Source organism: Phacochoerus africanus, chromosome 5 (genome assembly GCF_016906955.1).
Source record: "Phacochoerus africanus isolate WHEZ1 chromosome 5, ROS_Pafr_v1, whole genome shotgun sequence".
Classification (NCBI taxonomy): domain Eukaryota; kingdom Metazoa; phylum Chordata; class Mammalia; order Artiodactyla; family Suidae; genus Phacochoerus; species Phacochoerus africanus.
Window position 1 is genome coordinate 105,827,374 of NC_062548.1, and position 17,889 is coordinate 105,845,262.

General features: G+C 35.7%; 1 protein-coding gene across 5 annotated transcripts in view; it reads left to right on the forward strand.

The window, feature by feature from the left end:
* The window catches only part of SOS1 (SOS Ras/Rac guanine nucleotide exchange factor 1), a 156,913-nt gene that overhangs the window by 97,668 nt on the left and 41,356 nt on the right, over positions 1–17,889 (forward strand). For all 5 annotated transcript variants that reach the window (XR_007135150.1, XM_047782234.1, XM_047782232.1 and 2 more), the window contains 2 exons: positions 16,192–16,319; positions 17,106–17,761. Coding sequence is in view for 4 of the 5 variants with exons in the window: in XM_047782234.1 (XP_047638190.1) it covers positions 16,192–16,319; positions 17,106–17,761 (784 nt within the window). In the remaining variant the exon portion in view is untranslated. The remainder of the gene's footprint in view (positions 1–16,191; positions 16,320–17,105; positions 17,762–17,889) is intronic.

Sequence of the window (17,889 nt, forward strand, 5' to 3'; positions counted from 1 at the left end):
AAATTAATTAGACCATGGAATCCTTTAAAAAGATAATATATTTCTGAAGGTTACTTTAGGAAACTATCAGAGAATTCATCCATCAGATGAACCAAAAGGCCTTCTAATTCTTAAGAGTCTAGGATCTTTTCCAACAACATGATTCTCACTAAATTTTGTCTTCCTCTGGGTATTGCCATTACTTCAGGTGCCAATGTGAAATTAGTGATTTTGGACTCAATTGTGATTAAATAAAATCAGGGCAATGGGAAAGAGCAAAATGCTAAGACATCAGTGACACCATAATTTATCTCTGGTGTGGAGCAGCTTTTGAAAGTTCACTTGACTAGCTAGGAGTCTCAAGTTTCTTCTTTGATTCCAGCCTGGTAGTCTACTTGCTGAGTGGCCTAGAAGTCACTTCAGCTTTTGAGCTCTGGTTTTCTTTTCTAGGAAATGCTTATCACACTTGGTTATTCTGTCAACCAAGAGAATGTATGTAAAAGTACTTCATATACAGTAGAGAATGTAAATACTGAGTATTATCATTACTAGAGACTTTTCTTCTTGTCTTGCAGCTTTCTTAAACTAGCATTTTACTCCTTTATCCTTCACTACCATCCCCCTTTCTCCTGCGTGCCCAAATGTGTACTTTTTTCCCCCCTGTGTTCCATTTCTTTGTTGATCAGCTCAAATCCCTTCGCCAGAAGCCTCCAACCTATCTTTGATTCTTCTCTCTCTCTCTCTTACTAGCAGAGCATCATGATTTGACTCCAGAAAATGATTCTGGAATCCAGTTTTTTCTCTGATTCTCCTGACATTGCCTTTGTCCAGACCCTTAGCATATCTTGCTTAAATTACTGTAGCAGTTTCCTCTATAGTCTTTGTATCTCATGGAGCTCCCAGTTTGAAAAGTACAGTTGGTTTCCTATGAACTGGGACACAAAGTCTGAATTCTTTAGCATCTCTCCAGCCTTGTCTCTCAATATTTGATGTTACTTAACTGTGCTTTAGGCATAAAAAATTTCTTAGTAGCCCTAGATATGTCAGATATGTTCAGAATTCTTTATCTTTTTGTTTTGTTTTTTCTGTTTCCCTGGAATTTCTCTTCTACCTTCCCCTTTCATCTGAGAAATTCCTACTTGGCAAATAGTTTGTTCAAATGTTCTCTGTCAAGTTTTCCTTGGTTCCCTAGGCTAATCCTTTGACTAAGCTCTTCTATTCTTCTCATGCCTCTTTATAGAACCCTGTTGCATTTCTACATGCTACCTTGTCATTAGACTGAGTCCCATGTATCTTTGAATTCTCATGCCTAGTAGTGTTTGGCACTTAGACATTTAATAAATGCTTGTTTAAAAATGGATAGCAAAATTGGAGTTCCCGTCATGGCTCAGTGGTTAATGAGCCTGACTAGTATCCATGAGGACACAAATTCAATCCCTGGACTCGCTCAGTGGGTTAAGGATCAGGCATTGCTGTGAGATGAGGTGTAGGTCACAGACGTGACTCAGATCCTGCGTTGCTGTGGGTGTGGTGGAAGCTGGCAGCTACAGCTCCAATGGACTCCTAGCCTGGGAACTTCCATATGCTATGTGGATGAGGCCCTAAAAAGGGCCCCCCCCCCAAAAAAGAATTCAAAAAATGGATAGCAAAAATATAGTAAGTTTTCCTTAGAATTTCTATACATGCCTTATATTTGAGGAATAGTTTAACTGTACATATTATATAATTACATATACTTTGGAAACTCAGAATGCCTTAAACTTTACGAAATCAGAAAACGAGTTAATTATTAAAAGTATAAGAGGCATTCCTTTCGTGGCGCAGTGGTTAACGAATCCGACTAGGAACCATGACTTTGCGGGTTCGGTCCCTGCCCTTCCTCAGTGGGTTAATGATCCGGCGTTGCTGTGAGCTGTGGTGTAGGTTGCAGACGCGGCTCGGATCCCACGTTGCCGTGGCTGTGGTGTAGGCCGGGGGGCTACAGCTCCGATTGGACCCCTAGCCTGGGAACCTCCATACGCTGTGGGAGCGGCCCAAAGAAGTAGCAAAAAAGACAAATAAATAAATAAATAAATAAAATAAAAGTATAAGAATTTAATGCTACTGAAACTGGGGGAAAACTACTCTTTTTTTCCTCCCAGCAAGGTAGAAGTCAAGTCTTTGGAACTTTTGATTACTTTTTTCACATTAAAGTTCATTTTTATGAAGTACAAACAAACAAAAAAAAACTTCCTTTGTATTCTTTTGAAAACCTCATTGTTCCAGTAATGTGATTTTCTGTGTAAAGTTTAATTTGCTTTGTTAAATATATCAAGTTTTTTGGGGCTAAATAAATATGTTGACTATTATTTTGATAGTTAGCAAATCAGTACCATTGTTAGTTCAACAAAAATGTAAACTTTTCTTTGAGTTTAGGTATTTTATCCCCTTAAGGTATACCCAGACAAATGTTAGAAAAAAATCATCCAGGATGATTATGAACTAGTCACTTCCCGAAAGAATTACTTATTCCCTTTCCAGTCTATATAACCTTAGAGAAACATAAGTCTCCTTCAATTAAAGAAACCAGGTTTAAATATGTATTGTTATTTGTGCATTAGTTATATTAATATCCTAGGTCTCCTAGAACAAAGCACCACAGACTGAGTCCCTTGAAAACAGCAGCAGAAATTTATTCTTTCACAGTTCCAGAGATAAGTCTGAAATTAGGATGTGGGCAAGGCAACACAGGGAAGAATCCTTCCTGCCTTTTCTTAGCTTCTGGTGTATCACAGAAATTCTTGGTATATAGATACCTTCACTTTGATCTTTGCCTTCACGTCAGCCTTTGTTTCCATCTTCACATCACTTTCTTCACATTTTCACATTCTTCTCTGTTACCTCTGCATCCAAATCTCTCTTTCCTTTCTCATAAAATACCAAGTTGATGGATGTAAGGCCTAGCCTAATCCAGTCTGACCTCATCTCAACTTGAATATATCTTCAAAGACCCAGTTTTCAAATAAGATCATGTTCATAGGTACCACGGATTAAGACTTTTTTTTTTTTTTTTTTGTCTTTTTGCCATTTCTTGGGCCGCTCCCGCGGCATATGGAGGTTCCCAGGCTAGGGGTTGAATCAGAGCTGTAGCCACCGGCCTACACCAGAGCCACAGCAACGCGGGATCCGAGCCGCGTCTGCAACCTACACCACAGCTCACGGCAACGCCGGATCGTTAACCCACTGAGCAAGGGCAGGGACCGAACCCGCAAAGTCATGGTTCCTAGTCGGATTCGTTAACCACTGCGCCACGACGGGAACTCCACGGATTAAGACTTTGAGTGGAACCCAGTTCAACCCATTACAGTTGGCTTTTGGTGTACTATAAAAGTTATGTTCATTTTTGTTTTCTGATTCTCCAGTGTATAATATATTAGCTTTCTTAAACCTATAAAAGTTTTTTTTTTTTTTTTTTTTGAAGTTCTCATTGTGGTTAACAAATCCAACTAGGAACCATGAGATTGTGGGTTCGATCCCTGGCCTTGCTCAGTGGGTTAAGGATCCGGCGTTGCTGTGAGCTGTGGTGTAGGTTGAAGACGAGGCTCGGATCCTGAGTTGCTGTGGCTCTGGCGTAGGCCAGCAGCCACAGCTCCGATTGGACCCCTAGCCTGGGAACCTCCATATGCCACGGGAAGCGGCCCTAAAAAGCAAAAATATAAATAAATAAATAAATTAATTAATTAATTAATTTTGATTTTGGTCCAACAAAAATCTAGTGAAAAGCCAAGAATTGTAGTATTTTTCAAATACATAGATTATAAGCAGAGATAAAATTAATAATAATCATTTTATAGAGACTAAATGTACATAACTGAGGTTGGGGTTATCATGTAAGCTTTCTCTTAAAAGATAGTAGAAAATTTTTACACTTAAAACCTCTGTACCTTTCTTAGGTTTCATTGCTATTGAAAAGTACAAGAGTAGGAAAGTGAGAGAAAACATGTTGAGGTTTAATTTTAACACATCACAACAATCCTGTGTTTTTAGATAAGACTAAATTAAGAGCCAATGGAATAGTAAGTTTTGTAATTGATGTTAATTCATTGTAACATTGTGGTGTTTACCTCGATTACAAGCTTTACTTTAGAAAATAAAAACACTAAAGACTTTAACGAATACTGACATGGTTTAGACACTTACTATAGTATGTTAAAATTTAACATTAAATTTTCTAATGTGCCTAGTCTATGTACTAACTGACTTGAAAAATAGTCCTTAACTTTTCCCCTTAATATCATAAATATTAAAAAAATTTTGGTCCTAAATGCTTAAGTACAGGAATTGTGGGAAAGGATTACAGATAAGAACTTAGAACTGAAAGGTGCAATGAATGGAAAAAGGAAGGATCAAGAAATGAGAAATGTTAAAAATAGGAGATATTTTTTCTCCCAGAGTAGTTTTTTGTTTGTTTGTTTTTGATTTTTAGTGCTATGTAAAACAAATCAGAAAGGGCAAATATGGATTGCACTACATCATTCGCCTTAAACACACATTAGTGGACTTCATATAGTGTACCAGAAGCTCTTGGTAAAGAAGTACACTCTATAGACCACCACAACTAGTATCTTGTATGCCTTTGTTAATGGCTTTGGTTTGCTGCTTTTCCAGTTTGGGAGTTGGACAGTATCAAGCATCATCTATTCTAGACAATTTTTTATGTACTTTTTTTCATGTTCTGCATTTGATGTAATTGCTGTTTGTATGCTTCAGACCATTTCTTTATACTGCCTATGAGCTGATGTCTTACTACCACCAATAAGAGGATTAGCAAACAACTTCTCTCTGAGAATCATTAAAAATAAACCTAGCAGAGGTCTGTCTAGCTTCCATTCCTTTGAACTAGCTTTCTAAATTTAGAAATTCTTTTCCAGAAACCATGGGCTCAGAGCTGTAAGCTAAATGGTATTGTATCTGACCACAGATGTTGAATGTCTGAAGTTAAACGTAGAATAGTGTAACTCAGGAGCCATTATAAAAAAATAGCTAACTATTGTATTACTCCAATTTTAAAATTTTAAATCAACTGAACTGCCAAGAAAGATACAGTTTTGGTGATTTTTCTCTCTGATAAAAACAGAGAGATGGTTTTGAAAGGTATTTTATATCATAGATGAGATTATCCTAACATTTTTAGGGTTAATTTCCTATTTAAAATAACAAACTCCTTTCACCTTTCAGGTTTTTGGTTTTTTTTTTAAATTTTTTTTTAGTGCCTGCACCCATGGCATGTGGAAGTTCCCAGACTAGGGGTCCAATCAGAGCTGCATCTGCTGGCATACACCACAGTCACAGCAATGTGAGATCCACATTGTGTCTGCAACCTCTATATCACAGCTTAGGGCAACACTAGATCCTTAACCCACTGAGCAGAGCCAGGGGTCAAACCCACAACTTCATGGATACTAGTAATGTTCATTACTGCTGAGCCACAAAGGGAACTCTTCACCTTTCATGTTTTAACTTGCTTTTACATTATTGTGTTTCCTGCCATTTTCCTCTCATTTCCTCTCTTACTGGAACTTCAGTTATATGGAAATAGAACTATTTTATGTTGTCCCACAAATCTCTGAGACTATTCATTTTTCTTAAATCTTTTTTTTTCTTTGTTATACAGATTGGTAATTTCTATTAATATGTCAATAGAATTGTTAGTTATTATACTCACTCTAGAGTTTCCATTTGGATTTGGTTTTATTATTTCTAAAGATTCCCTGTCTATCCACTCAGTAAGACCATGTTTTCCTTTAATTCTTTGAATATGATCACAAAGCCTACTTTGAAGTCTTTCCTAAATCTAGTATCTGGGCCACTTGGAATCAGTTTCTATTAAATCCATCTTTTCCTTGAATATGGGTCACATTTTCCTGTTTTGTTTTTGGTTTTGCTAGTTAACAATGCTGGATTCTGTTGAGGATTTGGGGGGTTCTTTTGGGGAGACTGTTTTTGTTTTCTTTTGGTTTGTTGGGTTTTACTCTCATAGGCAGTTAACTTTTTTGGACTCAACTGCAAATTTGTCTCTTCTGTGTTGTGCAGCAGCTGATATCTGTTTATTTTTTAGGACTTCCTTATGTTGACTTTTTAGCTTGCCTCCTATATCTTCCCTACACCTGTATGACTTGACAGTCAGACTCGGCAGAGATAGAGTTCAGATTTGGGGGGCCCAGTCCTTGTGGTTTTCTTACAGCTAGAGATTCCCTCTTAAGTTCCAGCCATTCTGCCAGCCTCAGGCTCTATCCCCTGGCACCTTAAGCTAGTAATCCTTCAGTTTTCTGCTGTCTGAGCTGTGTAGAGTTGGGAAATAAACTCAGTTTAAGAAAAGCAGAACTCATCCATTATACTCTCTTTCAAGAGTAGATTCTTCTTTGGTGTCTGCCTACTTTTTTGCCAGGCTCCTTCAAGTCTTGTGATGCAGTCAGCCAGGTATATTTATTTGGATAGAGTTTATTCTCAGATTTTGTGTCCCAACCCTTCTGCAGTTCATTCACTTCCAGATTTCCCCCTTCAGTTTCCTCTTAAAACTCTGCTGTCTTTCATCTCCACCCTATAGCTACTCTTTTCCTCTTGTTCATCTTCACTGTCAGCATGGGAAGCCCTTATCTCACAAGTTGAACACTTTTTAGTTGCTGTTGTTCAAGAGCAATGTGCTTCTGGCTTATGGTTCCTTTTAGATGGTTTCCAGTGCCTATAAATATTTTTAGTACTTTATTCAGACTGAATAATTGTTATCTTCAGAGGGTTCTCAAGACTTCTTCACTCCACCACCATTACTATAAGTTCTTGCATTTTTATAGCTCTTCTTCAGTATTTGTTATGCTTTGCTGTTTGTAACATTAGGAGGGAAAATAGTGAAGGGCTACATACAATTTAGATTCTGAGGTAGGCAAGAGAGCTGCTAATGTTAGGAAAAAATCTTGATAAATTTAAAGATAGAAATAGCTGGATCCTATTTAAAATACAGTTTGAATATTGGGCATGTTTAAAAATCTGTTGCATTGACTTTTTAAAAATTGCTTACTTGTTCTTAAATTGTCTTTCACCTTTTTCCTCACCTAGATGACATGCTTGGGCTTAAAATATTCCCAATACAAAAACAGCACACAAATTTAATCCAATTAGCAGGAATTCTAAAAACTTTTTACAATTAACCAGGATTATTTCAATCTGAAAACACAATAGTAATACTTAGAAACTTCTTTCCCTTTTTTCTTTCTTTCTTTCTTTTTTTTTTTTTTTTTGCTGTTGTGTTGTGATTTCATCAAATAAATTTTATGGCATCCATTTTTTTTTCCTTTTTTTAGCCAGAAATTCACCAAACTCCTTTTCTTTAAAAAGCTAATGATAAAAATAAAATTAGTGATTCCAGGAGTTCCCATTGTAACTGAGCCGGTTAAGAACCTGACTGGTATCCATGAGGATGGGGGCCTAGCTCAGTGGGTTAAGAATCCAGCATTGCCACAGGCTGTGGCATAGGTAATAGATGTGCTCGAATCCAGCATTGCTGTGGCTATGGCATAGGCCAGCATCAGCAGTCCCGATTCTACCCCTAGCCTAGGAACTTCTTATGCCCCAGGTGCAGCCCTAAAAAGATTAAAAAAAAGAATGAAAGGAGCTTTTTAACATTACTCACTTACAATTTTAGCCTTTCAATTATGTTACAGGGTTTTTTTTTTTTTAAGGTGTAAGATCTTTTATTAATTTCTTCTCTTTATTTTAAAAAGTTTTTAAAACTTCTTATATGCTGATATTTAATAGGTAATTATTTTATTAATAAGTAATTAATACTTTCATCATTGTCTGTTTCTATCATTCTTTTGAACAGAGATACTGAGAAACTTTTTTCCCCCCTTTTTAAGGCCGCATCTGTGGCATATGGACGTTCCCAGGTTAGGGGTCTAATCAGAGCAGCAGCTGCTGGCCTATGCCACAGCCACAGCAACACCAGATCAGAGCCACATCTATGACCTATGCCACAGCTTGTGGCAGCAATGGATCTTTAACCCACTGAGCAAGGCCAGGGATTGAACCCGCATCCTCGTGGATACTAGTCGGGTTCTTAACCTGCCGAGACGGGAACTCCTGGGCAGTTTTAATTCTTATTATAAGTTTAAATGTTTATATTAATTTTAATTTTCCTGAAGAGCAAAGAAAAATAAAAGGGGGTATAAAAAGCCAATATAGCAAAATCTTAGGAATTGCCAAATGTAGATGAAGCATTATGATATTGATTGTTCTACTCTCTACTTTTAAGTATTTCATAAATTTTTAAAGTAAAAATTTAAAGTACCTATTTTCTTTCATTTTATTGATTTTTTTTGGCTGTCCTGCAGCATGTGGAATTCCCAGACCAGTGATCAGATCTAAGCCTTAGTCGTGACCTAAGCCCACAGCTGCAGCAGTGGTGGTCCTTAACTCAGTGTACCGGGCCAGTTATCACACCTGTGTCCTAGCACTCCCAAGACACTGCCGAGCCCATTGTTCCACAGCAGGAGCTCCTGAAGTACCCATTTTGATAAAATTAAGAAACCTCTAATAAAATGTCCAACTATAAACTTTAGCTAGTATTAAAATTCTTTTTAATTATAAACATTAAAGTCACTGAATCAAAAATAAATGTTTTGGTATTCTCCCGTGGCTCACCAGGTTAAGAACCCAACATAGTGTCCATGAAGATGAGGGTTCAATCCCTTTGCCTCACTCAGTGGGTTAAGGATCTGGCATTGCCACAAAGCTGTGGCATAGGTCACAGATGCAGATTGGATCTGATGTTCCTGTGGCTGTGGTGTAAACCAGCAATTGCAGCTCTGATTCAACAACCCCTAGCCCAAGAACTTTCTTACGCTGCAGGTGTGGCCATAAAAAGAAAAAAAATCAAATTTAAAAAAATTAATGTTTTTTGTTTTCCTTTCTCTTGGTTGAATGTATTTTTAAAATTATTATTTGAATTCTCAGTAGATAAGGTATTCCTATAAATATTTCAGTGTTGCCATTTACTTTTTAAAACCATAAAATATTGTCATACGGTTTCTTTGACATGGAAATTGGAAATTGAACTTATCATCAGCTGATTGTTAAAATCATGAAAGCCATTTTAAGAATGAAGATATTCTACTCTGAAAGATATATAGAAAGTTAAAGAGCAAATATTTAGCTAAAAGTATTAAATTATTACTTATTTTAAAATAGCTTTCTTGAGATATCATTTACGAACCATAGTGTTCTCCATTAAAGTAAGCTTTTTTTCTTTTTTTTAAAATCAGCTCCCAAGCACCTTTAGGGGAGGAAAATCTTTTCTTCAACCCTCTTAGTCTTTCTAGCTGGAAAGGAAACTGACAGAGATTAACGAGAAAAACACTCAAATTTATTTCGTATAAGTTTTACATGACCCAAGAACCCTGGCATATTGACTATTTAAACTTAGAATACAGAACCAGGAAGGTCCTCCCTCTGACCTCTGACCTCTGACCTCCCCTCTGCTGTTTTCTCAAACTCCTTCAACTTAAAATATTCAGTATGCCAAGGTTCCACTTTGGGAGGTTGTGTGTCCTGAACCCCATCACATCCTTCTCCCCCACTCCCATCCCATCACTTACTCATGAAGTTTATCTAGAAAAAGCAGTGACTCTTTTGCCATCAGTAATAAATGTGTCACACCAAAAGTTGCTTTTAGCAGCATGAAGAAAATCAGGAATTTATGGTGGTCTTTATAAGGTTAAAGAGATTTAATGAAGAGGAAAAGGAAATGGGAAAATGTAGGCTATTTATTGTCCAATGGTCTATTGAACAATTTGACTTATTCATTGTGTAAGCAACTCAAATATACTCTTCTTGAAAACTCCTTCTTATCTTTCCCAGCAGAGCTAATCCTTCTGTCCTCATTCACTCAGTGAAATGGTCCCAGTATCATCTGGTTACTCAGAATAGAAACCTGGAAGTCCTCAACTCTTTTGTTCTCTACATCACATCCACTTAGTCACCATTGGATTCATCTTTTCATTTCCTCTCAGTACTCTGTGAGGACCATGATCATTTCATCTGGGTTATCACAAGTCTCTCTTTAGTCTCTCTTGCTTTTCCCATCCCTTCTTCCCCCACAATTTGCTCTTGTTTGGGTAACCAAACCAAAGCCATCTTTCTACAATGCAAATTTGATCAACATTAGTCACTAACTAAAACCCTTAATGACTCCCTATTGACCCAGGTTAATGACCTAGTTTCTAATAAGGCCTAGAGTCCTGAGTTGGTCCTTGTTGACTTCTCCAATATTTTGACTCATCACCTCTCCCCACTCCCATCCTTCCCACCCGCCAGGTTCTACTCTTCAGCCAGTGTCTCTCAATCTTGGTCCTAAATAAGCCTTTGAATTACACATGCTATTTCCTCTCCCTAATTTTTTGTACCTTTGTTTCCCCATGGCGTAAACATTCTTATCCTCAAGCCTTCAGCCATTTTCTTATGGAAGCTTTCCTTGCCATCTTCTCCCTTTATTAAGTTAGGAGTTCTCGCTTTGTATTTCTAGAGTGCCCTCTATTTTCCCCATCATAGATAGCACTTTGTTATTCATTTGCCTTTTCTTTCACACTCTAAGCTCTTAACATCAGGCACCAGATTTAGCTTGTTCATCATCATATTTTCACTGCTAAAATATTTCACTGCTAAATATTTGTTAATATTCTGATTGATACTTAACTGGCTTCCCCTACAGAGCTTCTCTTTTAGAGTTTTTTTTTTTTTTTCCACTCAGCTACTACTAATATTCAAAATAGTTTCCAGAAGTATACAAAAGATTGTTTAATTTTAATTATGTCAATAAAACTTGTGACTTTGCTCAGAAATGTTGAAAATTTTGGTGTTCACGTTGTGGCTCAGTGGGTTAAGAACCTGACATGGTGTTCATGAGGATGTGGGTTTGATCCCTGGCCTCGATCAGTGGGTTAAGGATCTAGCATTGCTGCAAGCTGAGACATAGCTCACAGATGGAGCATGGATCCCACGTTGCTGTGGCTGTGGTGTAGGCCAGCAGCTGCAGCTCCAATTTCACTCCTAGCCCAGGAATTTCCATATGCCACAAGTGTGGCTGTAAATAGAAAAAAATAGTGAATTATGAGTCATGTTATAATTTATATTTTAAGATTTCATTTTAATATTTTCAACTATTGACTAATAAAGATTTCTTTTAAATTATAATTATGAAAGAACTGTACTATTTACACTATTGTACTATTTATTCCATTTAATATATACCACCTTGGTAATGATCATCTGCCCACTTATCTTGGGGGAAAATGAGGAATTATGCTGGTTAAGTAAAAGAGGATTGAATTTTGTTAATATCATTAATATATGCTGGTAGAAATATTGTGAGTTGGAGAATTATCTGCATATTTGAAATCATTTTAACTCAAAAAATAACTTTTGAAGGGAAAGGAAGGAACTAGCTATGAAATTTACTTCACAACTCCCATCTTTGCTTGTGTTCTCAAATTATGTGATGAACTCATATATGTACACATAGTTTAAGATAAGTGTTTATGTTCCATATCTTAGACAATTATAATGTGTATTTCTTTTTTGGGGGGGAATTAGCTTTTTATTTATTTATTTATTTCCCCAATACAGTTTTTTTCCTAAAGTACAGCATGGTGACCCAGTTACACATACATGTACATAATGTGTATTTCTTGATTTTATATTTTGTCATTCTTGTGCCTTGCAGTTGATCTATTTGAATGGGCTAGGTTTTATTTGGTGACTATTTTCTAAACAGGTGTTTCAAGTCATTTCAGTTCTTTGGGTAGTATATTGAAAAAGTAACCAGACTGAGAGTTGAAAATTCTGGGTTCTGGTCCTGCCTGCCTCCATCATCAAGTAAATGACAGTTCCTTCATTTTATGTTATTTCATGTTGGATAAAACTAATTTCCTAGAAAGAAAAGCATAGGAATTCAAGTTTTTGTTTTTTTAATGAGAGGAGCCATTGTATGTTTATAAATTGTTGAACTCATAAAATGCATCAGGTACAACACATTATTTTTTTAATGTGTAAACCAATCTTGAGTTTTATTTGTTTTTTGAATACCATTGTGAATTATCTTTTTCCAGTTCACAGCTTCTTTTTTTTAACATGCTTTAACAACTTTATTGAAACGTTTAACAACTTTATTTAAAAACTTTATTAACACACTAAACAATTCACTCATTTAAAATGTGTGCAATTCATTGGCCTTTAATAAGTTCAAAGATTTGTGCAACCATCAATGCAACCAATTTCAGAGCATTTCTATTATCCCCAAAAGAAACCCTGTACCCCTTAGAGACACCCCTCAAATTTCCCAACAACTACCCCTGCCTTACTTTCTCTCTATAGATTTGCCTATTCTGGACATTCATGTAAATGGAATCATACATTTATTTGGCCTTTTGTGATCTTTTGTGACTGGTTGTAAAAAGAATCGCAGTTCACAGCTTCTTAAATTTAATCCTATTTATCTTTCAGAATTTTCTTTGGACATGCAATATACCATATTGACTATTGCTCCTTCTACATATTTCTAAAGGACTCTCTCAAAAAAAATCTGGTAGAAGTGGCTCCTTTCTTTTGAAAGTGTAAATTTTATCATTTGTTTAGATCATATGACTTACCATTGTGATTTAGAATATGATACTCTGGATGAGTTTAAATATAATTTCATAAACTAATAAAGCTATTTAACTGGGTTTGTAAAATTAAGTTGTTAATACATAATGTCGTTAAGTAGGCACCTATGAAAAGTATGGTGTTGAATATCACTGGTAACAAAAGGAGTTTCATTTATATACTAATTGCTACTGCTTTGTTTCTGTAACAATAATAAGCCACTCTTTTTGATAATAGTTAGCTTGAATTACTCAGCATCAATACCCAGTTTAAATCAGCTGTGTTAAGTAAAAGAAGCAAAGATGTTTATATGAAAGGTCATTTATTACATTGAAGTTTGTCTTAGATGATTAACTAATGCTATGTAGGTAAATATTACATTTAAAAACAATCTTCTCAACAGTAAAGTTTTACGGTTTTTGAAGTAGATTTTAGGTATGTGATTTTAAAATACATTAAAAATATTTTTGAGATACCAGTATATTCTATGTGTGAAATTCTCTATAGTTAATGGTAGACAAATGACCCAGAAACTTGAAACATTTTTAGAATAGAAAGTCAAATGCATGTCTAAATGGATTTGTTACTTTCACAGTTATTTTTATGTGTGTTAGAATTGTGTTCTGTGGAAGTTCCTATTGAGGCTCAGAGATAACAGACCTAGCTAGTATCCATGAGGATGCAAGTTCGATCCTTGCATCAGCAAGTTAAGGATCTGGCATTGCTGTGAGCTGTGGTATAGGCCGGCAGTTACAGCTCCAATTAGTCCCCTAGCCTGGGAACTTCCATATGCCGCAAGTGCAGCCCTAAAAAGACAAAAGGAAAAAAAGAGAGAATTGTGTTTAGGTATAAGTTTAGGTATGTGTGGCTGAATTAATAATGTAAAAAATATCAAAGGTCAGAATATAAAGGATTCAGTAATATTCTACTGTTCGTGTCAACTCAGGACTTAAAAAATTACTTGATATCCACTTGAATACTGAGTGATTAAATTCTGAAAAAAATTCAGTGAAATAGTTCACTCTTTAATGGTGCTTTCACTACATCATTTAGAATTTTGCCCTTTCTTAATGAATATTGCTATCAGTGTTAGATTGACTGCTGCCTTTGAAACCTAAACCTTTTAAAGTTAATGGTAGCATTTCATTTCATTCCAGAAATTCTGCCATATGAGAGGCAGATAGGTATCCATTAAGTAAAAACCTAGTATCTTTCTTTATGAATAATATGGCCTTTGGCTTTCTTTAATCCAGCTGGCCATAGTGAAGAAAAATATTTTGAGTAAAAGATATTGACGTGTTTTTTTAAATGTGTCTGTTTTTAAGTCTCTTATCCTTTGGAATCTGTCTCACATACACACACCCCCTTTTATGTTGGAAAATATTGTGAATGGGTTTTTGTTTTACTTAACACAGTTGAGACTGAATATTTTTCTAAAGAGTGCAGATTATTGTTATAGTGGAAAGCATGGTGAGTTTTAAATAATGGATATAAGAAATTTGGATAATAAAACCTGAGAATTAAATAGATATAATATGGTATTTATTACTTCTCGAATATTTGAGTATTAGGATATTTTAAGGAGTTCCCTTGAGGTACAGTGGAAATGAATCCAACTCATATCTATGAGGATGCAGGTTTGATCCCTGCCCTTGCTCAATGGGTCAGGGATCCAGCATTGCCGTGAGCTATGATGTAGGTCACAGATGAGGCTCGGATCCCGAGTTGCTAAGGCTGTGGTGTAGGCTGGCAGCTGTAGTTCTGACTCAGCCCCTAGCCTGGGAACTTCCATATGCCATGGGTATGGCTTTAAAAAGCCAAAAAAAAACAAAAAAACATTTTTTTAAATAAATTATTTTTGTAAAAATGGTTTGGCGCATTGAGTAAGAATATGTTTACTTTTCATAGGTCATCAATATACATCATATGTATGTGTATATATAACTAATCTGTATCAGTTCAAGCAAAAAAGAAATGTGCTATTATTCTTTAAGAAATAACTCTCGGAGTTCCTGTAATGGCTCAGCAATTAGCGAACCTGACTGACATCCATGAGGACGCCAGTTCAATCCCTGGCCTCATTCACTGGGTTAAGGATCTGGCGTTGCCATGAGCTGTGGTGTAGGTCACAGGTGGGCTCAGATCACATGTTGCTGTGGCTGTGGCGTAGCCCTGCAGCTATAGCTCCGATTTCACCCTTAGCCTGGGAATCTCTGTATGTGGCAGGTGCAGCCCTAAAAAGACAAAAAGACAGGAAAAAAAAAAAAAGAAAGAACTCTCAAGAACAAAAAGTACTAATGAATAATGAAGCTCATTGAAAAGTAAGCCTTTGTAAATTTGAATTTTTTATGATTTTCTCAAGTCTTTTTCTTTATGATAGACACTAACTGTTCTTAAATGTTGTATGAAAGCTTTATTAATAAATGTTACTTCTTGGAGTTCCCTGGTGGTACAGCGTTGTCACTACTGTGTTGTCACTACTGTGGCGTGAGTTCGCTCTCTGACCTGGGAACTTCCACATTCAGGCATGGCCAGAAAAAATATGTTAGTTTCTTAACTTTTCCTTTTTGGTAGCCACAAACAGATTTATAAGGTTACTGAATTATTGTCACCTATTGTCATTCATACCTCAATTGCTTTTTTAAATTACCACCACCTTGTCGCACTGATAATTAGCCATTATTGATGACTCAGTCCTTGTTAAAAACAGACTCTTCTGTCCAGTGTATGTAATATTTTTAGCCACTGATTGAAAATGTGCTTGAGTTTTACTAACATGTATGATCCTAGTTTTATTCAAAATCTTAACATATGAATATTGACAAGGTTCTTCATGATAGTAACATTAATTATGTAGTAATTAATGTATGTAAGAAAACAACTTACACTGTACATTTACAGAATGCTTTCATTTTTAATAACAACCCCATAAAATAGATTGGGGAAGCTTTTTATAAGCCTCATTTGACATATAAGAAATATGAGGCTCAGAAGTCATATAATTTTCCTGAAAGATCACACAGAAAGTGAGTTGAATTTTATCTTAGGTTTTGTGTCTTCAGGTTCCTCTCCACTATGTTGCTTCATTCTCTGTATATTTATCTTGCGTAGCATCCCATTGCTTACAGCAATAATGTGGGAATCAGAATTCTAAGAGCAAATTATACACTTCAAAAAAGACTCACCTGTGTGTTTATTTCTGTGCCACGTTCTATGATAGTTAAAAGATAATTTTTCCTCCTCATTTCTTTTTGGTAATATGCATCTGAGAAACTGCACATTACTCCCTATCGCAAGATGTGATGTCTTTTAACACTGTTTCTACTCCCTTTTTTTTAACATGGAAAACTTGGTGGGATGTTGATTTGGATAGTAATACATAGGAAGACTTTTTAAAAGAGTAGTATATTTTATGACGTTTAAAATGTATTGCAGTAGAAAGAGTTGAATCAATGTTATCTTTATCCTTAAATAAAATAGGCTTATTTTTTTGTACAGAACTGTTCTGCTTGTTCAGATTTGTCATTTTTTACTTTGCAGCAGTTAGAAGAAAAGAGTGAAGATCAAGAAGACAAGGAATGTTTGAAACAAGCAATAACAGCTTTGCTTAATGTTCAGAGTGGTATGGAAAAAATATGTTCTAAAAGTCTTGCAAAACGAAGACTGAGGTGAATAATTTCACTTTTTAAATTATCTTCCTTTTTACCCTGAATATTGTGGTATAAATTAAGGGATCCTAGTCCCTACTCAAGTAAACAATGAAGAAAATAGTTTTAGTGACAAGCTTGGTCTTTCAAAGGAAGTGACATCAAAGCCAAGAGAATTTGTTATTGTTTGAAAAACCTTTCATATTTGTGCATTTTCCTTGCATACTCCCAGACAAGACCTCCTGAGAATCAGCTGGTAAGCTAAAGGAGAAATACAATGTATTGGGTAGGTTTATGTCAATCTCTGAAAATAAAATTAGTAGTGTTCTTTATTTTAGGGACTTTGTAACTCAAGGCATTAATTCAGATAATATACTTCCAGTTTCCTAATTATTATGTGTGCATGTTTTTTAGCTTTTAGATATTGTCCACTTAAGCATTCCTAGATAATTTTTTAATCTCTTAAATTACTTTAATCTCTTTTTTTTTCACTATATTGGGCTACTTTTTAATATTTGTCATTCTAAATATTTAATAGCCGTAGTAGAAATAATCATTCTGTAGCTAAATTTATAGGGGAGAATTTTGTCAATAGCCAACTGTTCTTTTTAAAGCACTAAAAAAAAAAATGTCTCTATGGTATTTAGTTTCCAAAATTGTGCAGTTCTGTAACACTAATATATTTGGAGAATTAGTGAAAACCTTCTCAATGCAATGTTTTTAAATATACTTTTGCATTTCCATTTATTTACATGAATTATAGATTCCCTGTCTTCTGTGTACTAAGTGTTTTTTCCTTTATCCCAGTGAATCTGCATGTCGGTTTTATAGTCAACAAATGAAGGGGAAACAACTAGCAATCAAGAAAATGAACGAGATTCAGAAGAATATTGATGGTTGGGAGGGAAAAGACATTGGACAGTGTTGCAATGAGTTTATAATGGAAGGAACTCTTACACGTGTAGGAGCCAAACATGAGAGACACATATTTCTCTTTGATGGCTTAATGATTTGCTGTAAATCAAATCATGGGCAGCCAAGACTTCCTGGTGCTAGCAATGCAGAATATCGTCTTAAAGAAAAGTTTTTTATGAGAAAGGTACAAATTAATGACAAAGATGACACCAGTGAGTACAAGCATGCTTTTGAAATAATTTTAAAAGATGAAAATAGTGTAATATTTTCTGCCAAGTCAGCTGAAGAGAAAAACAATTGGATGGCAGCGTTGATATCTTTACAGTACCGGAGTACACTGGAAAGGATGCTTGATGTGACAATGCTACAGGAAGAAAAGGAGGAGCAGATGAGGCTTCCTAGTGCTGATGTTTATAGATTTGCAGAGCCTGACTCTGAAGAAAATATCATATTTGAAGAAAACATGCAGCCCAAAGCTGGAATTCCAATTATCAAAGCAGGAACTGTTATTAAACTTATAGAGAGGCTCACATACCATATGTACGCAGGTAAGAAATATGAACTTGCCTATCACTTTTATTTTCCTGTTCAGGCTGATTTTTCTTCGCTGCACAGGTCATTGTGCCTAAAATAGAAATCAGACTAACAACAAAAGACCTCCGCATTATCAGAGTTC